Source organism: Ammospiza caudacuta, chromosome 1 (genome assembly GCF_027887145.1).
Source record: "Ammospiza caudacuta isolate bAmmCau1 chromosome 1, bAmmCau1.pri, whole genome shotgun sequence".
Taxonomy (NCBI): domain Eukaryota; kingdom Metazoa; phylum Chordata; class Aves; order Passeriformes; family Passerellidae; genus Ammospiza; species Ammospiza caudacuta.
Genome location: NC_080593.1, coordinates 115,075,230 through 115,100,964, shown reverse-complemented (window position 1 = coordinate 115,100,964; position 25,735 = coordinate 115,075,230). Strand labels below are relative to the sequence as shown.

Sequence of the window (25,735 nt, the reverse complement as noted above, 5' to 3'; positions counted from 1 at the left end):
AGGAATTTCTGGGCTGGAGTATCTGTAACAATATTTTTCCTGATTTGTGGCCTTTTCCACCTGACATATGGGAGCTGCCTATTTCTTGTCTTCTTGTCCCTTGATCAGGGAAGGAACAAGACAGGATGTATCACAGGTATTTCATGTGTTCCGTGCAGGTGCTTGGTTTGGATCTTGACTTATCTGGATCTTCCTTGCCCTCTGTGCTGCTGCAAGAGTAATTTGTGAAGCTGGGACCTGTGCAGGCCTTTGATGAGTCATAGAGAGGTTTATCCTTTGCCCAGCCTGCCCTATTTTGCCGCAACCGAGTGCCTCCTTTGTTGAGACCTCAGGTTACTTCTCACTGAGCTGAACTAACAGGCTGTTCCTTTGGCTAGGGCTGGCAGTCTCACATGGAACATCCTGGAAAGTGCCATCTTCTGCCATGCCTCAGGGAAGTGATGTGACTGGCATATCCTTTGGTCTGAGGAGTTTCCCCAGAGGTATCTCTTCGATTCCAGTCTTTTGCAGAGACCTTAGTGTTTTTAGGAGAAATCATGACTCTTTTGGCTCCAAACTGAGCAGGCATGCTAGCAGACACCTGCTGCACAAATTCCTTACCACTGCTGAAGTGGATCTCCACCTATCTTGTACTCTGCTAAAATTTCAGACTCCTACAACTCACAGGCAAAGTTGATCCCACGTCACTTCTGCAATGCCTGGCATGACCCAGTCTTGTTCCATTTTGCTCCACAAGTGAAGTATTCCTTGAATCCGCACAACAATTCTCACCCACAAGGACTAACCCCCACCCAACCAACATGTGAACATGGCAGACCTTCTGGCTGAGCCTGTGACCTGTGATCCTCTCTGTCCTCAGCTCCATCCCTGCACACCATTTTTGTAGGCTGTGTATGTGTGGCAGTCGTTTGGATAACACTCAAGCAGCACTTGCAGCACATACTCTTACTGTGCTTGCCCCATCATCCTTTTTTTTCATCTTGTGAGGATATCTTAATGTCGCACAAGGCTGAAGTGATATGGTGTCCCAGCTTGCACTTTGATCTAATCCCACTGCAAGCTGGGAACATAAACTGGAAAATCCATCATGTAACGTTTAGCACCTATGCAGTGGTGGTGTGTTTCATGAAGTCCTCAGACCTGCAGTACTTTTGTGATGACAAGAGGATCCTGAAGCACATGATTATTGAACTTGACTGGTTCTACCTCCTCTACCTCCTTATTAAACTCTTTCCCCTAGGCTGCTGGACTGGGGACAAATGAGTGCCACAGTCATCTTTGGAAGAAAGCATCTGCCTCCATGCTCATTTTGGAAAATATTAATCATGTAGGTAGCATTAGCAGAGATTGATGATTTGTGTGCTGTAAAGTGTGGCAGCTCCCTATCAGTGGGCCAGTTTAAACATTCCCTTCTTCTCAAAGGCTTATGCCAGTGTCCCCATCCTATCTTCTTTGTATTGCCTGATCTGATGGTGAATGTGTCAGCAGATTTCCTGTAGGATGAGATATGTAAGGGCCAACTACAGCAATAAGGAAAATAAAGTCTCCTAAAGACCCAGTTTAAGGTCTGCTCAAGTTCTCTGCAAAGACATCAGTAAGATTTGCTAAAAAGCTATTGAGGAGCCTCTTTGAATTTGTGAGTGTGGTGGAACAGCTAAGTCCCACTGAGAAAAATTTATCACAGGATCAGGTTATTGGCATATGCAAAGGATGCAGGGTTAGTTTCTTTCTTTAAATGCTGTGGCAACACTGAAGCATCTCTGTTTATTAACCTCTATCTTTGCCTGGATTTCAGAAAATGTACTTATGAAAATACGAATATGTCATCTAAACCACAAAAAGCTGAAATTTATTTTAATATCTGACAGTTAAGCCTGCAAAAACTTTGAGTCTGGAAACATTAAATTCACTCATCTTCAATGCAATTAGTTCAATTTGCCTGTCAAACTCGAACAATTATTTTTCTTGCAGAGTAAAACATCCCCTTTTATCCCTCCCCTGAATTTCATTTGAAAAAAAAAAGATAAGATGCTCTCCTCTTTCTGTGATTTTTGTATAAATGCATTAATGCAAATTAAACTGTAATTTTAACTCACAGCTGTCTTTCATTGCCACTGAAATAGGGAACACTTGACAACACCCCATGGATTTTAGTTGTTTTGAAATTTTTTGTCGTGCATAGAATCTGTTTTACTCTTCATAGCTTGTCTACATGTCATATTTAGTGGAAAGTGAACTAAATATAAATTGCATTAAAAATTTTTTTTTCCAAGCTTTTATAAACAAAATTATACAATGCTTCACAATATCACCAGAGAGGCTTTCAGGACATTTTTAATCACGATTTTAGCCTTATGTTCTGATTTATAAACAGCTTTTCTAATCTTCCCAACTTCAATATATATATATATATCTGTAAATGTCACATTTAAAAGCAGATTGTGTGCACTGGCTGGGACAAGCACATGTTGAACATTTATCTTTTGGCTGGAATCCAAGAGCTCACTTAAATTACTCATGTGCTTATGACTGTTTAGTGGTTTGGGGCCTAAGAAGACAAGTCTTTCTTTTTCCAGTCCTAAACTTACAATGCTTCCCTATTTTTTATAGCTTTAAAAGTTTTTTCATGAAATGTAATTTACCTTGCAATTAATTCTTTTTTCTTTTCACTGAAGCAGGACAGAGAGAATGGTTAAAAAAACCAGTATGGCAGAGAGAATTAAGAGGAAGGTAAAATAGTTACAAAAAATACATACCCTTTTTGCTGGTTAGAAAACATTTTTGTGAGTTTGAAGGGGAAAAGAAGACAAAGAGGAAGGTACAGGTTCTGGTCAGGTTCTCCCTATGTAGGACTGTTCATCCAACATGGACAGCTACAGAGTAAAATGTCTTGAGTCTTCCAGTTTACTCCACCCATCTGTACACTGCCGTTAAAAAGCTTTGAGTTGCAAAGGATTTCTGAAGTGGTTTTTTATCAAGTGTTAAGTGAATTTTATTTTAAAAAAGTAAAATAAAACCCAGGAACAATTAATAGAGTGCCTTACCTCCTCTTTTTCTTCTTCTACAGGTCTCCTTATATATACAGTGCTAGATTTGCCTTTCTTCAAGTGTATTAAACAATGTTTTGAACTCTCAGAGGGATGGGAGAAATATAAAGGCTGGATCTAACTGTGTACCTTGTTGTTTGAAAGCCCCTGTGTTGCTCTTTTTCCTCTCGTATTTCCTTTTTCTGCATTGTTTCTTTTCAGACAGCTAAGTTTGAGGTGGAGACATTTGTTCATAAGTTTGAGGTGGAGACATAAGTTTGAGGTAGAGACATGGTCTTTTCTTGAGATTGTCCCCGAATATCTTTGCTTACACATGGGAATAAATTCCTAATGCTATGTCAAGGTGCAAAACAGGAGGAGAGGAGTGATGTGACTCTTCTATTGGCAAGTCCAAATAAACAAACAAATGAAAGTCCTTGATGGGCATCTTGCACTAGCTGTTCTCAGCTGAAGAGAGGCAGAGTTTGCTGATGTTCTTTTCCTCTGGGTGGCCTTGGCCAAAAGGATGATTGTCAGCTAAGATGCCTTCTGCTGAGGGTCCTGCCTTCCCCAGGTTGAAACTGACTTAGTAACAGGGTCCACCACCTTGTACCATTTCTCTTTCTTTGATGAAATGAAATTATGTATATATGGATGAGATCTATAATTCCTCCCTATTTTTTTAGCCATGCTGATAGTTTCCATAGCAACTTGCCTAGAATTTGGAAGGAGGTGCATTGTCTGCAGAAGGGAGAAGGCAGAAAGGTGATGGGGCTTGTATTTTTCCACATTTTTTCACTGTTTTGGTCATATCTGTCACCTGAAATACAGCATGGGAAATACTGCTGACTCTCCTCAGACTTTTAATTCTTCCCTGTTCCCTCTAGTCTGTAGTGCATGAAAATGTCTTAGCCCTGTATCATTGTCACTTGGGTTGGGCTGCGGGCACTCCACTGGCACCAGGGTTTCCTGGCGCCACTTCCTGTCCTATTCTTGAACAAGCTCCAAAGGCTCTCAAGAGGTAGAATTCCAGCCACCAGCATGTCCAAATGATTTGGCAGCTGCTGACACCAAAGCACCAATATTTGGGGGTTCATCTGAGCTTAATGGTAGTTATCCCCTTTGTCATATAAGCTAGGTAGAGAGAGGAGTGGATGAACAGCACAGGGGAGAGGAAAGAAGGGCAAGGTTTGAGAAACACTGCAAGGGTACACAAATAAGATGGCAGAAAATGTTTGCCAGATTTGATGTTTGCCAGGATGATTTAAATTAATGTTTGTCAGGATGATTTTAATTCTTTGGTCTGACTTTATCCATACTTATCAGTCATTGAAGAAAAAAGCACATGTTAAAGGCAGGAATTCAAAAAAAACAGCTGCCTAAAGAAGAGGAGACAACACTGCCATGAGTAACTAAATAACTTATTCACCTGCTAAAGTCCACATCCTTGTCTAGGGAAGATCACCAATCCCAAACAGTGATCACTTGGCAGTTCTGATACACAGGCTTTCCTCTCTATATAAAATTTGGTTAAGAGGGCTTTTTTCCTCTCCTTATCATACTAGCTGGGTTTCAATACTGTTCATTTTGAACTGAAATCTGATGGATTTTAGTTTTAGTTTTTAGGTGGAAACTGCCAAGCAAATGCAGTACTGAAGCTTTCAAAAGAGGGAGATTTTCTAAACTTGGAAAACCAAACTAGAAAAAAAGAAAAAAATTCTCCCTGGAGGTAATTTAAGGAATGGTAATTTCTTTATGCTGTGAGGAAGCTGTTGCTGATCATCATGACGTTATAAATGACCTAGTACTTTTTAAAAAACCAGAAATTATGAGCTTTGGAATGTTACATTTGTATCTTGCCCAACATGATGTGCACAATGCAATGGACAAGTTGAAAATATTCATGTGAATGGAGAGAGTGACTGTGTCTTTATCCATTCTCCTTGTTTGCAAGACTGATGTTGCAGGGTGGGCAACACAGTGTAAAGTAGCCTGCACCCTTGTTAACATTAAAAGCTTTAATTAGAGATAATAGCTCAGTCTTAAAACTCATCAGTGACACTGTCTGTGCTACAAAAAAAGTTAGAATCAGCTGTTGTGCAGTAAAATGGATTTGAGGATATGTGACTGTAGATAAATGTATGGCTTGAATCTCATATGACAAAATCCTTTAAAAATGCTACTGTCCTCTTGAAACTACTGTGAACTTCCACTATTGAGGAACTGAGTAAATGGCATTTCCCATTAACTCTGCAGTGTTTATATTCTCAGTGCAACAAGTTTTTTCTCAGAACCTCATGCTGATGTACCTGCATGGAGAGATTATTTTACACTTCTTCTGAGATATTGCAAAGGACTTGGGTAGGGTCAAAAGGTGAAGATTCTAAAATGTAGAAGAGCAACTCAAAGGAAGACTTTTTTTCTTTTAAGAATATGAGAGTGCACATGTGAAATGTCAGTGTACATGTGAAATTCATTTGCTGAAAAGTTATAGATTAATGTAATAGATACAAAATATATGATGTTTTAACTCCTGGCAAAGTTCCCTCAGAAGACAAACTATTTCTATTTAAAATAAGGGCATTGTTTTGTGTGTTTAGATAATGTATTTCATTGAGATACTTTGTTATTACAGAACTATTGATCGGATTACTGGTGTGAGCTATAGGCCTGTGAGATGATATACCTTGCTGAAACTGAATATATATAATGCCTGCATCCTACAAATCATTATTAGAATGTCAATAGTATTTACTTTGAATAAGGCAGAATTAGGTTTTTTTTCTAAAGAAAAACTGTTTCCAGCACCCATCGGCTTGGATAAAATGCTGTCTCTTGGAAATTTCAATGAAAAACTATTTCCTCTTGAAGGTGAACATCTTGATATAAATTGTGATTAATCTGCCTGTAACAGCCACAAGGTAATTTGAAATGCCTTTCTGACAGTGCAAAGATTATTTTTCCTCCTTAGGGTTTTTGATAACTAGATGACTCCTCAGTTTGTACTTCAAGAAAGTACAGTTAAAGATATTTCCATCTTCACCTCAGCTAAAGCAGATTGCCAGAATCTGGTCATTGTATTTTCAGTTAGGCAGAATTCACCCCTGAGGAGCTGGTTCACAGAGGATGGCAAAAGCAACCTCAAAATTTGGACAGACCTTGATAAAAGCATGTTAGCAGAACTTTTCTATTATTTATTCCTACTTTTCCAACCCTGAACAACACTTCTGCTTTGAAATGTACTTCACAGTATTTATAATTTTACAACTATTCTGGATTAGATTTTTGGCATGCATATCTCCATTCTCACCTCATTGAATTCTGAGTAGGTATCTCTCATAAGAGGAGAGGGATAATAAAAATTACTAAATTACTGAGATCACATGCTCAGAATTACTTTTTGTTTGCATTATTTATCCAGGTTAGAATATTTCAAAAGTTCCTGATTTGTGCAGAGGAAAAAATCCTTTGACTCGGATGGGAAATGGAAAGGTGTGTAAGATATGTTCAGATAGAGAAGTTTTTTTATTATAGAGAGTTCAGTTGCTCTTTGCAGAAAGTTATTAAGGTATTTCCAGCTGTACCACAGTATTGCATGCTGAAAGGGCTTTTGAGCAGATGTTGCTTTGGAGACAGAGGCAGAAGTGAGTGTGCATATATATATATATATGTATATATATGTATATATATATATATATATATACATACACACAATACCGACACACACCTCATTTTTCTAAAACTTCTTATTTAATACGATTTGTTTATTTTTGATACAGATGTCTCAGTAGGTTGTTAAATATATATACACTGCTGCTGTGAAAAGAGCAAACCATGCAGTTTTATTGTAAGGCAAAGCCATACTCTTGAAGAGGAAAGGAATATTTGTGTGATCCCAGCATGAGCTGACCTGAGAGAGCGTGGCAGGGGATTTACTGAGGTAAGTGTTTTTCACAGCCTATGTTGCCCTTGATTACCATATGACTTCTGAAAAGACCTGGCTTCTGCTGTTACTTTGGGACACCATTTGCAAAGTGGAGAAAATACTGTGTTCACTCTTGTATTTTTCCACAGAGAAATTATTCTGTCCCTGCAACATGTCTTTGTTGCATCCATTAGTGGTTCAGGCTTGCTGCTCAGACCAGGTGCTGTCTGTTGTGCTCATGTTACTGAAGATGTATTTACAAACAACACAGGAGGTATGATGTGCTACATGGCTCTTTTATCTCTGTTACCATGTAGGCAAACAGTCAGAAAAAATAAAATTGCTTTTACAAAGTCCATATCAGAGGCAATTGGAAATACTTGTGTTAAAGTAACTTCTTAAAAAGTGCAGATTTGTTCAGAATGGGTTTCTGCATTCAGACATGGCAGCTGCAGTGGAAACAAGAAAGGTCTTGGATAGAGATCAAACTCTGGTTAGATTGAAAAACACCCATTTGCACCCCAGGAAATCATTAGATTTGTGGTAGAAAAACACAGTCTTTGGTGTTGAGGTTCCTCAGGGAGGCTTTTTGTTAGCACATCCCTGCTGCAGGCTCTCTCTGCTTTAAACTGGTACAGAGGTGGAATTAGGCAGCCTTTGGACTGGACACTGTATGAGACTGCAAAGAGCACCTCAACTACACATCCTTCCTTGCAGCTGAGACTTTTTAAACAATGCATCATTTATTCACTGAAAGGTGAGCATGAAAGGACAGGGTCAAGGATTCCTATTTTGGGTTTCGTCCTTGCTTTTTGTGTATGCTCATCATCCTTCCTACAGCAAATTCTTTCCTGTTGCTCCCTGTTTCTCTGAAGAGTTGATTTTCCCCCTTGATCTTAAGGTTAGTGATGGAAAGAACAATCATCCTTACTCTGTCTGTGGTGAAGTAGCTGCTTCCAGATAAATATAGCCAAGGTTTGCATGTGTAATTTCAAAGACTGGGGAGGCTGTTTTGTTTGGTTGTTGTTTTCTTCCCATCCAAACTACATTTGATTCCAAGGAGTGGAATATACTGAACAGCTCTGATTTAATTTTCATTGAACTGAGGTGCTCTAGGAGGTTTTCATAAACTTACTCTATTTAAAATAAAGTTGTTATGTAAGAGCTTATTGCTGAATATGAACAGTTTCTGGAAACTTATTCCCTTGTAAAACAAATAGCAAAGCTCTATAAAAATCCTCATTTTGGAAAACCTTCTCTTGTTATGAAAGAAGGAAAGAAATCATCTAAGATGAAGCAATATTTAAAATAAAGTGGAAGGAAATGAAAAGATTATTAGCAAGTCTATAATTGTACTTCTAGCACCTTGTAATTACACAGTGCATAAATTTCTTAGGCATTTGCAATTGCTTTTTATTTTTGTAAGCAGAGTTCCATATATGCAGAAAATTCATTTTTAGCCATAGTTTTCTACTTAGCATTTTGTAGCTACGGTACTACACATATAACATGCAATAAAAACATAAAACCTGACAATCAGTTTTTTTTAATAATAATAAAATACTGCCAAGTAAAATCTTCCATTATAAAGTAAAAAAAACCCCAAACTTTTAAATTTAACTTTGGAGTAATTGAATTAATATACTATGTTATAATATATATATAATGTATTATGAGCACTGTTGAAGACACAGTTTTTGGACCTATTCATTGCAATAAAATTGCTGGGAAAGTGGTTGGAAATTTTACATCAGATTTGGATGATTTTCGTTAGTTTAGTAAATTATTTAGATTGGCTGATTCCTTGTACATATTAGTACTATAGCTTTTACTGCTTAGCCACATCTTTTGTTCATAACATTCTTTTTTTTCTCTGCAATCTCATAAAAAAGAAATTAAGTCTGTAAATTCCTCATCTAGTGTCATAAATTGCTTCATTTATTTATATGTTTAGCAATGATTTATACATATATGCAAGAATAGCATCTGGTAATTTTACTATTGCATGTTGAGGAGATTCATAACCCTTGTTTGAGAACTGCATTGGGTTCCTTAGACAGTGTGCAGCATGCCCAGCATGGGAGAATCTGAGAGCCATTCTTCTCCCCATTCCTATTAATTTCAGCTACTTTGGGTCAGACTCTCTTTTAAGAAACTGTTGCAAGATGTCTTTCTCAGTACAAACGTGTTTTAACAACAAATGAAGCAGTTATTCACTTATGCCACATTCTTTTTCCATACTGTAAGAATTAACATTGCTGCTGCTGCCTTGCTTTGCTTTTCTTTTCTTCATGGCCCCTGACAGGTGTGTACATCTTAGCAGGTAGATTGCAATTCCTAAAAGTTTTGCAGCACACTATAAATTATAAATTCCTCTTGCAGGGGCAGTGGGAAACGTTTTGTAGGGTGTGCTGGAGTCTCCTTAAAGTAGACAAGAGAGGAACAGAAGAGCAGCCGACACATCAATAATGAACATGTTACTTCATTCCATTTTAGTGGTAGTGTAAACTTTGCTGAGGCAATTCAGAAAACAAGAGGAAATGCACAGTGAAGTTTGGGTCTCTGATAGAGACATGTTAAAGTCCCTAAAAAATAGAAGAAATTATTTTTGCAGAGCACCTGTGAGCTTGTAAAGAGAGATTGACGGGATGACTGATGGGGCCGAGGAAAGCACAGAAGGAAAAGAAGATCCTGACTTAACATCCCAAGTGAACAATTTCTAAACTTGAGTAAAACCAGCAGAACCTGGACTCCCTCAGAATAATATGTGAGATTTGTCTTAACTGTAGAGCTGTTTTGAAGAGGTAATCTACATAGCATATGTATGTGCTGATAATAGTGTCACATGTTGGATAAATATTGGCATTGTATATAAGTCCATTTGTCTCAAATGCTATGATGAACTAGAATAGGTACTCATTCTTGCTTTAGGTATTTCCTTATTCTCCCTCTCTGAATCAGCTGGTGAGTGGATGGAACACATTCCTTCCAAGAGCAATTATAACTGGTGAATAGAGTTGTGTCCTGTGGATATGCAGCAAGTGGGATCATCTGCTTGCTAGAGTGGATCATCTGCTTCTATCTTGCTAGAGAGCTTCTGTTTTCTCTTTTATAATTTTTCTTCTGAATTTTCAGGCCATATTTTAGAAAGAAATCTAAGTTTATCCATAATTTCTGTATTTACTTTTCCTACCCTTTAGATGTTTAAGCACCACTCATTTCCTTGTCTTAAAGAGACGAGATTTGACAATATTTATGACCAAAATTTTGTAGTCAGTGTTTTGCAGAATGCCCAGTCCATAAGAATTCTATTTGGCACAATGTATGCTCTCATTGTACAAATAATAGAAGGAATTGTAAAAGTTTCTATTTCTGCCTTGCCAGATTTAATTCTGACAGGTAGCAATGTTTGCCACCTGCAATTTCCCATAACATAGTGCAGCACCACAAACCAGCAATGATCTATCCCACTAGGTCTTGCTGATAGTTGAGTAGCTTTAGCCCATCACAGAGAACAAATGCCAAACTCTAAGTCTCACCAAAATGAAGACAATAGCTTCTATAGGTACCTAACATAAATCACATGGTAGTTTTATATAGCTACTGCTGCTATGTCACTATGCCAACCAGAAACCAGCCTTGTATTTCTTTAGAAATAAAGACGATCCATTTTGTAACACAGGTTCAGCAAGTGAGGCATAAAAGCTCATGTGCAATTTTTCAGCTTGTTCTAAGGTGAATATAAAGTCAAAGTGAAAAATACACCTTGGGAAGAACATGTCTCTCCTGAGACAAGGAGGGAAGCAGGCTCAGGATCCTCTTGGTGTTCCAGGAGACCAGTGTCCCCAGAAAAGTAAAATCTCTTCATTGTCAAATTCTCTTGTGCAGTTTTTACTCTTCTGTAGGTGGGTAAATGTCTACCATGATAACTCGGACTAGTTAGGATCTCAGTGCTACCACAGTATCAGCAGTAAATAACAATCAACAAGCACCTCCACTATTTCAACATTTTCCTACTTATTTGAGTTGGCCTTGGATGTAATGCAGAGGGAAAACCCCTCAGAGCTAGAGCTAGGGAGTGCTCACCCAGCAGGGGTGTCTTGGTAGCCCAGATTTCCTCCCACGGGGAGCTGCTGCCACAGGGGCATGTTGTAGGTCTTCCATCCAATAACAAACATAAATATACACTGCAGTACTGGAGGGACTCTAGCAACACCTGAGCCTGTAATATTCTATAAAGACGTCTTACACTGTTGGCTATTCATTTATGAAAATCACACTAGCTGTATCCAAGCCCATTGCACTACTTAAAACTCCTGAGAATTCTGCGGAGAATTTAAATTATTAAGCTACTTGCTCCTTATTAGAATCATACAGCTTTTCTTTTCATCAATATACACCTTAAAAATTGAATATTTTGGACTTATATTCTCTAAAGAAAATCCCCGGTTTTCTTTAAGGACTTGAGAATTTCAGTTGAGAATCTCTTCCCTTACTGATCTGCCTAGTGTCTGAACTAAAAATTTGAATCTGAGAGCATAAGGGAATTTTAATGTAGGATTAACCCAAACTAGTCCTATGATTTCAGCACACTTTGTTCAACCAATACCTGTTAAAAAGTACTAATCTCCATTTTTAAAATATATAAGGATTCACGTTATTTTATATATATTTTACAATAAGAGAAACAGTATTTTTGTTTCCCCTTGCTGATTTGTGTTATCTTCTAACACAGTGTCCAAATTAGCTCTTGGGAACATGTTTTTTTATTCTTTAACTCTGGTTTAGGAAAACAGTGATGGTTTGTCAGTGAAGAACCAGTGCCATCTCAGGGCTGAAAGCTGAAAGGAAGGGAAGTGTCCAAAATATTAAATACAGTCTGGGCATAATAGGTACCAGGGACAGGAAAAATTCAAACGGGGAAGAATTTTCCGGCTAATGAAAATAGTGTGAAGAAGAATACAGAGACACACAAATCCTTGCCCAGAGGCTGCTGGGGCTCCACGGGGCTGCCCTGGTTTGAGGAATGGGGTGCAGGAGAGTTGGCCTCTGCAAACTGACACAGCTGCTTCTCTATGTCAGTGACACCTGCCCAGTCCTCCCCCAAACCAGTCCCTCGGGGGCTGACTGACTGCAAGTGGGAATGTGCAGGACCTGCTGTGTCTGCATCCAGACATCATTCTTCTTTGTGAGAATTCTAACTGTACACTGGAAGCAGATGCTTAAAAAGAAATAGGAAAATTGCAAGCAAGCTTAGGATCACACCTCTAGAAAATGCCGACCTTTATTAAAGTTATTTTATCATAATTCTGTTTATCATAGCATACTGAATTGAATAAAATTTGAGGAAAAGACACCTTACATAGAAAACTGCATGCTTAGTGTCAGGCATGACAGCACAAACTCGTTTCCATTCAGTACATTTGCTGAATAATTTGTCTTTGAACTCCCTCTGGTGGTATAAAGGTTTTGTAAGTAGAAAAGGATTTTGGAAGCATTTGTGGAGCTTCAAATAGCAAGAAGTTGGTGGTTTGTGTGTCTTCTTTATGCTTCCTAAAGATGACTAGGAATGAAGGTGGGGAAAATGGAAAATATATAAATCTTATGCAGAATTTATTTTTCTTTTATTTGTAAAGCAGAAAAAGAGGTTGCCTCGTGTTGCAATCATGCTTTAAATTGGCAAAACAATGTAAAAGTCTTACTCTGTTGAGAAAGAAAATTTTTCTATTGTCCATAGCGGATCTATTTTGAAGCAGAGAGAGACTAAAAAAGCTGAGGGGGCTGGGGAGCACTGTAACTGGGATGGGGCTGTCTGAAAGATCTTTACAGACACTGGTAAGCAATTGGCACTCAGACAGAGTTAAGAACAGAATTATTCCCCTGTCATGATTGGGCTGCTCATATAAGCAGCTGCTTACCAGAATGAGCAAAAGAATCACAGTCTTTTAATGCTAACTTGTCTACTTTGTACATGTGAACACTCACAGGGCATTTGCCAGCTGCAAGTTGTGCTGTGTGTGTTAGAAAACAGCATCAATGTTAGACTTAATGTTGGTCTTTAAATTCGAGCCTATAAACTGCTGCTTCATCTGCTGTCTGCACTGGGTGAATAGAAGATCCTTTTTCCCACTGTGTTTAATCAGCAATTTTTTAAAAAGATTTTGGATGTCATGTCACTGAAGGGAGCCTCATGGAAGTCGTCTCTGGAAAAGGAATGTTTACTACATTTCCAGGCTCTGAAAATTACAGAGCTTCTGAACTCATAAAGAAAAGCTCCATCTGCTCAAATATAACTCAGTAAAATTAGTGTATCCTTCATTTAAGATAAAGTCTTTATGACAAAAATATTGCTACAATATTAGACTTAAAAATAGAGTATTAACTTTTTTTTTAGTGGGCATACTTATTTTGGCAAAGTACAAGAAAAGGGTGGAAGATTTTGCTCTCAAGTTAGGAAAAAAGTATCTTTTTCATTGATAAAAAGAAGGAGGATTTGGAAACATTCTGGAACTGGAAATGATGGTCAACATCAGCTTTGGGTTTGGGGCAGCTGGATCAGGAGTAGCCAGGCAAAAATGCTATTGCTGTGAAAGTATGCTGGGTGATTTTTAAACAAAATTTATAGAAAACTCATGGTCCTGATGGAATATCTGTTTTGCCAGATGTCTTTAACCAGAGCTCCCAGGATATGTCTCAGCCACCAAGGGACTCATGGGTTCCTGGCTGAAGGGGTGCTTGACAATCACACACAGTGTCACCCTCTGGCTGTCCATAGCTTGCTGTATAGAAACTACAGGAAGATGCCCATGAAAAGCTGTGCATGTCTTTTACAAGTCAAGGCATTGAGAAGATTTGGCGCTGACAGTGTGCCACAAGCTGGAGGCCTGGTTCTGTTTAATCATACTTTTTTGGCATATGAGAAGCTGAATGGTGACTTAAGCAGAAAAAAAAGGACACAGTTCTTTCCTGCCTTGACTTATGAGGCTTTACTGCAATCAAACCAGCAAACACCTGGTGTTTTCCTTTGTGCTTATCCAAGGCTCACACCCTTCTGGGTCCCAGAACTTTTCCCATCCCTGCTTTCCTCAGAGCAAGGCATCTGGCATCATACAGGTGTGTGCTCCTTATACTCTAACTAACCACAGCCCTGAGAACACAGCTCTGTCTACTCCTTCCACCTTGTTCCCCCCGCAAGAATCCTAACCCACCCCCCCTCCACCCCAAATTTGCTGCATGCTTTTAAGCAGTGGCCAAAAGCTCAAAATGCTGAATTGAACATCATTCAGGGTGGTACAAACAGAGGGGAAGGATGAAGCATGAGTAGCCGGGAAATTTAATTCTATTCTATTTATTATGAAGCATGAGCAGCCAGAAAATTTAATTCTATTCTATTTATTCATTTATGTAATCAATTTTTCTGCTTTTTTCTGCTTTTCCTCTGGAAGTCTATATCAAATATCTGCAACATCCATTGCAACTTATAGCTATGCTGAGGGAAAAAAAGGATTCAATTTTATTTTACTAATTTTCATACATATAAAATACTTCCATATATAAAAAATCCTGCCTTACAGCAACTCTACTGTCTCACAGTGTACCACTGTTCATTTTAGCTGGTTAAACATGGGCTGAACAGGAGCATTTTTATTTCCTCCTCCAGAAATAAAAAAGATATGTTTAAGCGGAATAAATTTATTTTTATATTATCACCTATTCCTGCTCTGAGAGCTGAAGTTCAGCTTTTATACAGCACCAAGTTATCCTTGCTGCCAGCAGTATTGAAAATTGAGCTTCTCCCTCTCCTGCTGAATGCTGGTTTGGGTCACATTTAGGCTCTGCCAGAATGTTCTCTGTCCCAAATGAAAAGGCCATATGCTGAGAGAAGAACTGGTGTTCCTATATTGAAGCCCTGCAAGATGAGAGGGGGCATTACCTAACAATGAAAATCCTCCCCAGGCCTCCAGGCTCAACTTCCTCCTCCAAGTGGAGTCAGCCTGCAATGCCCACGGAGCGAAAGGCTCCCAGATGTGTCACAGACACTGCAGAGAGCAGAGCTGTGCAAGGTGGCACTGCCCAGGGCCTGAAACGGAGCTGGGCACCCCTGTCAGAGCTGGGCTTTGCTCCAGCCTCAGCCAGCTCTGGGACCAACTACCCTGGGAAAACTCCAGGACTTGGACAAACAGTGAATTCTGTCAGATGTTCACCCTACTATGAAGGACAGCTAAGATGTGGCTTCAGAATGAGGAGGAATTTAATGAAGGATAACATCACCATGAGTGGTGCTCTGTTTGCATTTTTATGATTCTAATAGAAAAAAGACAAGCAGTCCAAGACACCTCAAAGTGAAATTTGCTATTAGATAATTCTTCTCATATTTTCCCCTTTGGAAAATGAAAAATGAGCATGGGGAAGTGTGGCAATATTCACAGGGGTCCGACGATGAGGGAAGAGACAAGGATCTGACTCCATGTTTTAGAAGGCTTGATTTATTATTTTATGATATATATTACATTAAAACTATACTAAAATAATAGAAGAAAGGATTTCATCAGAAGGCTAGCTAAGAATAGAAAAAGAAGGAATGATAACAAAAGTTTGTGGCTCGGACTCTCTGTCCCAGCCAGCTCCCTGTGATTGGCCATTAATTAGAAACAACCGCATGAGACCAATCCCAGACCCGCCTGTTGCATTCCACAGCAGCAGATAACCATTGTTTACATTTTGTTCCTGAGGCCTCTCATCTTCTCAGGAGGAAAAATCCTAAGGAAAGGATTTTTCATAAAAGATGTCCATCACAGGGAAGACAATGAAATGAAACATTGACTAAGAGGAAAGGCATATTTTAAAATGCCTTCCCATTTCCTGAGAAATATAAAGATTTTGAAGAACCCTCTCCACACTGATATACACATTTGTTTATTTATTTAAGAACGTGAACCAGATTAGATTGTTCAGGAAAAGTTAAAATTTTGGTAATCAAATGTAGATAAAAATGGACTAATCAGACTGTTCTTGTAACTTACTACCAATCAGCATCTTAGAAACACATTTGATGTATAGGTACAGAGCAGATTTTTCAGAAGCACAGCAAAGCTACCAAAGTTTCAGTGATTTTTCTGGGGTAAAAAGAAGCCCTGACAGGTGATGAGACAAATGTAGCTGCATAAAAGCATGACCAAAGCACTTCAGTAGTTGGTGTCACAATGTTCAAGTCTGTGCCACTAATGTGACTGTTGGACAGGGAATTTTATTTTCCTGCCATTTGTCAGTTTTCAGGGAAGGATCACACCCATGAGAGCACAATGATGCTACATGTCTTTTCTGAGAATAGAACTGTTTACTTCTCAAGCTGTATGTAGTCTTTAAGCAAATAATGTTCCTGTGAAGATGATGACTAAAGAATACAAGAGAGGTGGTGTGTGTAGCAGCAGCTTAAACAACGAGAGATTTTGCTGCTTGGGACATACAGACTGAATTCTCCCTCCATGGCAAGTGATTGATCACCAGGCAGCTGGTGGGAGAAGCTAACTACCTTTTGTTTTAGGCAGAAAGATAAACACTGGTTCTTGAAGCACATTTTTTCTATGCAGTGTGGAAATGGGTACTCCACAAGTTTTGGGCTTGCTCTTTCAAACCCCAGCTTCTGTGTCTGATGGAAGTCAGATCATTCAGCCCCCAGGAAAACAGAACAACACTGTCATTCCCCAAAGGAGTCCTTCCATTTCCATAACAGCTAAACTGGGTGTTGAACTTTGCACTGACTGTCCCAGGGAATATTAATGTCTATAAGGAGAAATGATTTAGCATACAACACAGTTGTATCTTATTATAAAGTATCAGGCGTGCATAATGGCTAAAATCTGTGAGGAAAATTTTTATTTAGAGTTTTTGTGGGAGGATTTAGTGAAAGAAACTTTCCCTGTGCCTATGGCAGAACTTTAAACTGCAGCAGTGGGAAAGGAGCTGGTGCAAAGTCTCACAGGAGCAACCTGCATGTGCCATACAAATCCTCATGCACCTTCTGACAGCCATCAGGACCTCCTGTGTGGGTGGAAATGCAAATTCTTAACCACATCTCCCTATCTCTCTGTGTTCAGTGGAGGGGAAATATCTAACAAAAATTGTGTTACACTGATTTAGAATCTGCTACAGGGAAGTGCAGTGAAGACGACTAAGGTGAGAAATATTAACTGATTGCAAATATTTTCTCAGTCCTCAACATTTTTGCAGTTTTCCTTAGAGGGCTAAAAGAGGAGATGAGACTGGAGGAAGAATCCTCCTCATACAGTGTTTGGACATGTGAATTCTAGCGAAACTTTCATTCACCCTCTCTCTCCTCCTTCAGGCAATATTCACTTATCTTTTGGGTATATTTTTTTAATTTATTTTTATTTCACTTCTCCTTTTTAAGAGAAATATTAATAAATCTTACCAAAAGGTGGAAGTATGTGAGAGATAGCTTAAAAGTAGCCTAACCACTGCAAGTTATTTGTGATTTCTAAGGGAAGAACTCAGGTTATTCTCATGTTTCAGAAGGATCTTTTCAAACCCTTAAAAGGTTACTGGTTCTGAAGATAGCCTCTGATTCTGTTTTCTAGGACCACAAAATAAATATTTGTAAGTGCAACAGCCCATAAACACATGACAAATAATAATCACCACTTCTGATATAAACAAAAGTTGCATTTTTTACAAACTACAATGACTGAGTGTACTGTTAAGCTATTTTCTGCAGCAAGTGGCTCCAAACCCATATCTGCGTCTTTTATTCACTAGGGAGGGGTTGCTCTTCTTTCTTTAAAGTTCAGACTGATATCTCTCTTACATGTTCTCATGGATTTTGGCTGCCTTATCTTATTCTCCTTTAAAGTGAAATGAGCTCAATACCTTTGTTTATTTGTCATCCTTTGGAGCTGTTGCTAAGTTTGCAAGACTTTGGTAAGCAGGTCCTGTAGGTAGAGAAGAGGCTGTGGTATTATTAAGCAAGACACTCGGTAACACACTTTTATTGAGCTTTACAAACCACTGATAATTTAGAGAGTCATGTGGCTTGAGTTCACAAAGCAATGCCTTTCAAGAGGGAAAAGGGACCTGCGGCAGCTCTGTGAGCACTAGAGAAAAGGAATTAAAAAAAACCAACAACAAACTAACAAAAAGCCAGGGCAGCGCTAAGGAAATGAGTGCGGGAGGTGAGAAAGATCTACCTGTCCCCAGTTCATGTCCTGGCTAGTGCAACCACCTGAAGCCTAGTGAGCCATCACGAGGAGACTGGAGAGAAAGCACTCTCTGGGCTGGAATCACCCAGGAAGAGCAGGCGACTGTGACAGGGACACAGGACAGAACAGGAGAGAGGGCTGGGCTGGCTTTATGAGGTGACTCTGCGATTGATCAGTCTGCAAAAGCTCCTCCGGAAGCCTTCATCCAGAAAGGCGTACAGGAAAGGGTTGAAGCAGCTGTTGGCATAGCTTAGGCTGGTGATGAAATAGGAAATCCCAATGACCAGGGGAGTTTGTGGGATGTCCATGATGAGGGCCACCACTGTGCTAAGGTGAAAGGGCGTCCAGCAGAGCAGGCACACACCCAGGATAGCAACCACCATCAGCGTCACCTTCTTTTTGGCTTTGTCCAGAGCCTTTGCATTGCAGTGGAGCTGCACGTGTCTCAGTCTGCACAGCATGGTGGTGTACAGGGTGCAGATGGTGGACACTGGGATGACAAAGCCTAAAATAAGGGTGTAGATCCGACTGCCTTTCCACCACACGCTCTCGGGGTGGGGGAACACGAAGACGCAGTGGGAGCGCCCCTGCTCCTCGTGTATCTTGGCAAAGACGGCGAAGGGCAGGATGATGACGGTGACAAAGGACCAGACACAGAGGCTGACAATCTTGGCTGCTCGGTAGGTGCGGTAGGACATCTTCCTGGACTTGGTGGTGGCCGCCACAATGAGGTAGCGGTCAATGCTCATGACAGTGAGGAAATAGATGCTGGAGAAGATGTTGTACTGGTCTATGGAGATGATGAGCTTGCACATGAGCTCTCCAAAGGGCCACTGCAGGAGCAGGTAGTCAGCAATGTTGATGGGCAGCACCAAGGTAAAGAGCTCATCAGCAATGGCCAGGTTGAGGATAAAGATGTTGGTTACTGTTTTCATCTTTGGTGCTTTGAGGATGACATAGATGACAGCAGTGTTGCCTGTCAATCCCACGGCACAGATGACAGAGTAGATGACAGGCACTGTGATGTAGTACCTGGGGCTTACTGGAGTAGTGGACATATTCAGACTCCCATGTCCTCTTCCAGTGCAGTCTGCACATGAGGAATTGGTTTCAGGGAGGGAGAAGTTCTCCATGGCTACAGGAGAGGATGGCTAGGCTCACTGGTGGTAAGGATGACCTGAAAGTGGGGAAAAATAAGTGAGACCTCTGCTCTTCACAAGGCTGTCTCCTCTGGCACACCCAACTGCCAAAATCTCACATGTGCTTCCCACTGGCACCCTGACGGCAGCAAGGGAAGATCACCAAGGGCTTTGCCAGCAGTCAAGTGTCCCAGCGGCTGCTCCTTCCCTCCTCCCACATCGTGGGAGTGCCACGAGGGGACAGCGCTCAGCCTGGGGCTCCCCGAAGTGCCCAGCCATCCCAGGGGGACAGCGCTCAGTCTGGGGCTCCCCCAAAGCCATCCCAGGGTGACAATGGTCAGCCTGGGGCTCCCCCACAGCCATCCCAGAGTGACAGCGCTCAGCCTGGGGCTCCCCGAAGTGCCCAGCCATCCCAGGGGGACAGTGCTCAGCCTGGGGCTCCCCGAAGTGCCCAGCCATCCCAGGGAGACAGTGCTCAGCCTGGGGCTCCCCGAAGTCCCAGCCATCCCAGGGGGACAGCGCTCTCCTGGAAGCCCAGGGGCGCCGCTCGGTCCCTTCCCCGCCGGCTCTCGGATGCGCCTCTGGGTCGGGGCTGCTCGGACCGCGGGGGTCCTGCTCTCGGGGGCAGCCGGCGCCCTCGGTGCGCTCCCCGAAAAGCAAAAGGCACCCCCGTTCCCCACTGAGAGAGCGCTGTGAAGGGGGATCAGGGATGCACTGACCTGTTCCAGCCCGGCGGCGGCGGCGCGGCTCCCGGAGCGGCGGGATGCGCTGGCCGTGCGGGGGGAATGTGCCGGCCCCGCTCCTTTGCCGGATTCTGAAAGTTACAGCCGCGTCCGACTCGATCTGGCCAGCAAGAAACAGGTGACGCGAACAGCAGAGGATGGTTCAAGAGACGGAAGCTGGAGCATTGGAAGAGGTTTGTGCTTTACCTGGACTCACATCTCCTCCCGCGGTCCGGCCGCGCAGCAACGGGGACAGAGATCCCAGCTGGATCATCTGGGGTATCAGCCAGCCTGCTGGGGCTGAGAGCTCAGCACTCAGCGCCTGCCGGCCCCGGGACTGTCCCGGGCGGGGCGGGGGCAGCGCGATGCTCTGCACCAGGCTCCGAGCCACAGCATCGAGGGGAAGGTGCCCCTGCTTATTGCGGGGGGTTGGACTGGGTGGCCTTTCAGCTCCCTTCCGGCCCAAAGTAATCTGTGATTCTGGGAACTGGCCAGGAAAGCACATTTTTCATGGGATGTGGGATTCAGAAGCAGGATGGATGCACAGTAGTTCTGGTTCTGCCTGACACTTTGACTGCTTCACTCTGTGCTAGTGATAAACTGAAATATAACCCTGGGAAGGCAATCTTTTTTTAGAGGGTAATTCAGAGCTCCTGATTATCAGAGTCTTTTTTCCAAAAAGTACATGGCATAAAATCTATCTAATTTTATTTTCATTTTCGTTGCCTTTTCAATGTGAGAATTCTATGTAATACATTGTAACACATTTGTAATTACCACTACTATTGTAGTACATTTGACAAAACTTCTGCATCTCTAAAATCGGAAGTGTAAACAACTTTTTTTTTTATGCTACAAGCAGGACTGACCACATACATTATCAACAACTACTAATAAATTACTAATAGCATAATAAATGAATCTTTTGGCAAACTGGCATTATTGTTTATTATCTGTAAGCTAGTACCATGGAGAGAGATAAACACAGCCTGGCTCTGATTCTCCCGTATTATGATGTATAATTACCTAGATCAGCAGGATAGCACAAACCTCAAAATCCAATCAAATAAATTATTAAGTAAATCCATGAAAAAGAGCATTAGAAGTGCCTCTGCTTCATTATGGCTATGATTTTTTGTAGCACTCTGTCTTACATTATTTCATATTACTAGCTACATTATATAGCAAAGGATATTTCACCCTACAGAGTATGGTGCTCTGTGATTCTTAACTTCCTTTACAGAAATATCTGAGATAAAAATGTGCTCACACACTTGTGCACTCCCATGAGAATGACAGAAATACAATGCTGCAGGGTCATCATGGAGTTCTGCTTCCCTTTTTTTGTCTATAGTTTCACAATCCAAGTAATGAAAATATCATCTTTGCTATGGAGTTTATTAGAAACTAGCATTTGAGCCAGGTTTTTTGACCTAGTTTTAAGTTTTAAGCACAGTTGTCTTAAAGTGAATGTAGCTTTGGAAACTCAATGTGCTTATTCCTCATACTGTAGCAGTAGTATGACAGAGGTGCCCCACTTCTGAGGTCCTTGGGGAGTTCTTCCACACTGGTGCTTTGTAGGCACTTAGTTGCTTACATGCAAGTTCTGGTGGTGACATCACCTAAACGGGTACAAAAATTTTATCACAATGCTTTTGCCATGGTGTTTGTACCCTCTCTCTTCCTTTCAGTTTATCATTAGTTCTAGAGGGAACCATCTTGTTCCCTTCTTGTTCCCCTTCTTGTTCCCAGAAAATGATCCCCTAACTTCAGCAATAACTTTATTCTGTGGAGTTAATGTCTTTTGACTCTGCAGGGTTAAAATTGCAATTCTAATAGAAAGCTGACTAGGAGGAATCTGCATTTTTCCTCTCTCCTGGTAGCTGAAGAAATGGATTTTGGGCCTATTAAATATCTGATGTATTTATGTGAACTGCTGTCATTACTGAGGGAATTGTAGCTGCCTGTACAGCACATCTATAAACAACTTGCCTCCATTATCAGGTGTTCATTACTGATACTGGTGTAGTGTTTAAAGGCATCAAAAGACATCAGGTCTTATATACAGCAGTTGAAGTAATTATTTTCCCCTTTTATAACATCAGTTTCCCAGAAAGGCAGTCAAAGGCCTTTATAAATTTATAGCTGACTTCTGTAAACTTAGAAATTCTCTTTTTTGTGTGGATAGTTCCAAGCCACAGAGTGTGTCTCAATGTCTCAGCAGGTGCACAGACCATCTTCCTTTCAGCTGAAAGCAAACAGAAATGAGAAGTGTTAGGAATAACTTCTACAAGGTGAGGCTGTCGGGATTGGCAAGTTCAGACTGACAACCACAGCATATTCTGTGGGAGCCATTAAAATCTGTAGGGCAAATGCAGCTCTTGGCCAGTGAAGTGTGACCCCAATACCTCTGGTGGAGCTGTGCCTGCTGACAAACAGTTGTACTGGGTGGTCATTAGGCATGTTCACAGCCTTTGGGAAGATACTGATTTGTAATCATTCTCTTGCATACAGAATATCTCTGACTGTGTTTCCTTCTGGATACTTTAAGCAGTTCATGCTATCCAGGTTAAAAGAAGTCATATATAATTTTCTTTGAGCAGTTTAAGTCATAATTGGTTCTTTGTTGTATTTCAGTATCATTGTCTAGTGATCTAGATGAGCAACAAAGGAGAAAATGGCTTCATGAATTGCCACTAAGAGCTGAGATTTCACCATAATGAGCCTACAAGCCTTGGACCTTCTTTATTGAATTGATCCATGTCTGAATTTCAGAATATATCCTTTCTTCCTGTGGGCTAAATCCATTTGACAGAGATCCATTTGAGTAGAGATCTGGGTCAGTTTTGAAGGACTTCCATCATCTCAAGTGGGGAAAAAGCACTACATAATTCTGTTTGCAGGACTGCCTCATCAATCAGTAAAGAAAATAGCTCAGCAGTGGAGCAAGGCTGCAGCTTCTGCAATGCACTAATTTTCTACCTTTGGCACTGAATTATTTACCAACACAATGTGCAGATGTGAAGGAGTTCAAAAATATTCAGTTGAGAGTCTCCCTCTGTGATGTTGGATTAGTAGATCTATTTATTAGGTAGCAAGGAATAAAATTGCCAGGTGACCTCAAGATCAGGCTTCTCTATTCCAGTCTTCACAAATTCTGTCAATCTTTGCAGTCTTGCATGAATTCTTTCAGGAAACATCCAGTGATGGCAGAACTACACGCTCTCCAGACTGTTTGTTCAACAAAATCTGTTCTTCAGACCCTGACCTTTTGTCACAATCAAAAACCCTTTGGTTATTTTCCTGTCCCAAATGTAACAACATTTTCTATCCCCTGTGGTGATTTTTTCCATGTGTGAATACTTCAATGTCTTTTCTCCAGAGCTGAAAAACACAGTTCTTACTATTTCCTTTTGCCATATCTGTTTGAGATATGGCAAAACTGTTTGAGAGGAGCAGTTATTTCCATTCAGTCCTTTTTTTTTTCTTTTTTTTTTTTTTTTGTGTTTTGGGTTTTTTGGTGTGTTTTTTGTGGTGTCTTCTGTGAGGCTTTTTAGTATTTATTATCTGTCCTTTGTGATAGTATCAAAGTATCAAAGCAGGGTTTCACATCAGTGAACAAGGCCAGTGGCAAAGCTTCAGATTGTTTTGATTTAGCCAGGGTTGGCAGGCTTCTGCAAACTCAATATTTGGAGAAATAAAGAGTCCTGTGAGGTAGGACTGGAGCACTGGGAAGTTGTGATAAAACAACATGTGCACAGCATCTTCTGCTCTGCATTACTCAGCAAGAAAACAACCTGTGTCTATCACATCTTACTGGTTTCAATTCAAAATCACCCCACTAAAATGAGCTTGTGTCCCACAGAGCAAACTATCTCTCTGCCCTGTATTCCCTGGGAGGAGTTGAGTTCTGGCACTGCATCAGTGTGAATAAGTGTTAGACCTCAGCATGCTGGAAGGACAGCTGACCATGCAGGCCTTGGAAATCAATTCTAAGCCTTTTAAAAACATGATTAGTACCAGGAGCTTTTTTAAAATAAAAGAAAAGACAGCTTGTTCTAAACCCCAGTTTATATATATATATATATATATATATACATATATATATGTGTGTGTGTGTGAGAGAGAGAAGTTAATTAGTACATTATGAGTGAAGTATAATAAGGGTAATTGAAGAGAAGCAAAAGCAGTAGCTGAATAATAATAAATAAAAAAATCCAACAGCAAGGCCTATGTGCATGTTTTTGTTGTCTTTGGGGTTTGGGGTTTTTGGTAATAGAAAATTCACTGAACTTCAATGGATTCATCACATTTCTTGGTCTTTTTGTTTTCCATTTGTGAGAGAGACTGTTCAGCCTCATCAGTCTGGTGAACTTAGAAATTAAGTCCCTTAACTTCAGTAGGTACTTACAAATATTTTGGGCCTGTATTAGACTCTGTGCTTGCTGTGTTGGGAATTAGTTCCATAAATTCCTCATTTACCTTGCTATTCTAACATGAGAATTGGAAGGACATTTAAATTTTTAAGGAAAAGGAATCCATTCTCAAGACAAAAAAATTAGCAACAGAACAGAAGTAACTGCAATACAAAATGCAGCTGTCCAAACTTGATCAAAACTTCTGAAAGACTTGAGTGCTCTTCAGCCTACAAATGCTGAAATAGAAATGTCTGCTTTTTATCTTCCATATTAAGATCTCTAACTTATGGAATTCTTTTTCTCTAAGGCAGATCTTTAATAAAACACAACAAAACCATAAGATAGTTAAGGTCTTCCTGGCAAGCTTCAAAAATTGGTTTAAATTTTTAGCTTTGCCACGGTGAGACATCATAGCAAGTCTTAACTCTTAACTGTTTTCAACACACAGTGAAGGCTTCCTGGGCAAGATCTCTGACATTTAAAGAACATTGTAGGGCATGGTGAGGTTTCTTCTTATACCCTTAGTCTATCCTGGTGCATCACTCCTCCTCCTACCTGATGGAAAGAGTCAAGTGATTTTGGTTTTTCCCTCTGTCAGATTTGACATTGTATGCAGGCTCACACCCTTAAATGGTTTCTCATCTGCTGCTGGTGTTCTTAGCTCACTATTAAACTCTCAGATTATAGGACTGAATTAGTGTGTAGCTGCCACTTAAACTTTGCAATTCTCCTAAGAAAAATTTTGTGACTGAAATGTGGAAGCCATCTGGTAACACTACACCAAAAAGGTGATAAAATTGTTAGATTCTTCAGCAATTGCTGAAGTGCAGTCCAATAATTGATAGCATGCCAGATCTTGGGGGGTGAAGGCAAATAAAATTTCCTGCTGCAGAAAACCTTGTTGAAATAAAAATCAGGAAGCTGGGCAGAGCAGCAAATACTGATTATTTGACATAATGATGAAACTACATGCTGTTTTTTTCTTTTCTTTAGAATATTTATCAGGCCAAACTTATCAGTCTCAGAGCCAGATTTTCCTTCATGCCTTTTTCACCCCACTATTCTCCCTTTAGTTAAGTGTTCAAAAAAAATGCTTCCAAGCTTTTTTGGTCTGTGAACCACCAACACCTGGCACTTTGTGACTTGTTTTGTTCCCTTTCCAGAGGCAGTCATCTGTGCTGGGGCAAAGCCAACTCTGGTTTGGGGCTGCTGCTCAGCTTTCATCTCCCTTCACCATGATGTGTTTATCACCACACTCAGGCTACAAAAAGCTTCTCCAGAATGAGGAA

At 40.5% G+C, this 25,735-nt stretch overlaps 1 protein-coding gene across 1 annotated transcript; it reads right to left on the bottom strand.

Annotated features, from left to right (window-relative positions):
• Positions 1 to 18,316: 18,316 nt before the first annotated feature.
• On the bottom strand, positions 18,317 to 19,300 carry NPBWR1 (neuropeptides B and W receptor 1). The gene has a single exon (XM_058817692.1). It carries the CDS (start codon positions 19,298 to 19,300, stop codon positions 18,317 to 18,319), a length of 984 nt encoding a protein of 327 aa, XP_058673675.1.
• Positions 19,301 to 25,735: the final 6,435 nt, after the last annotated feature.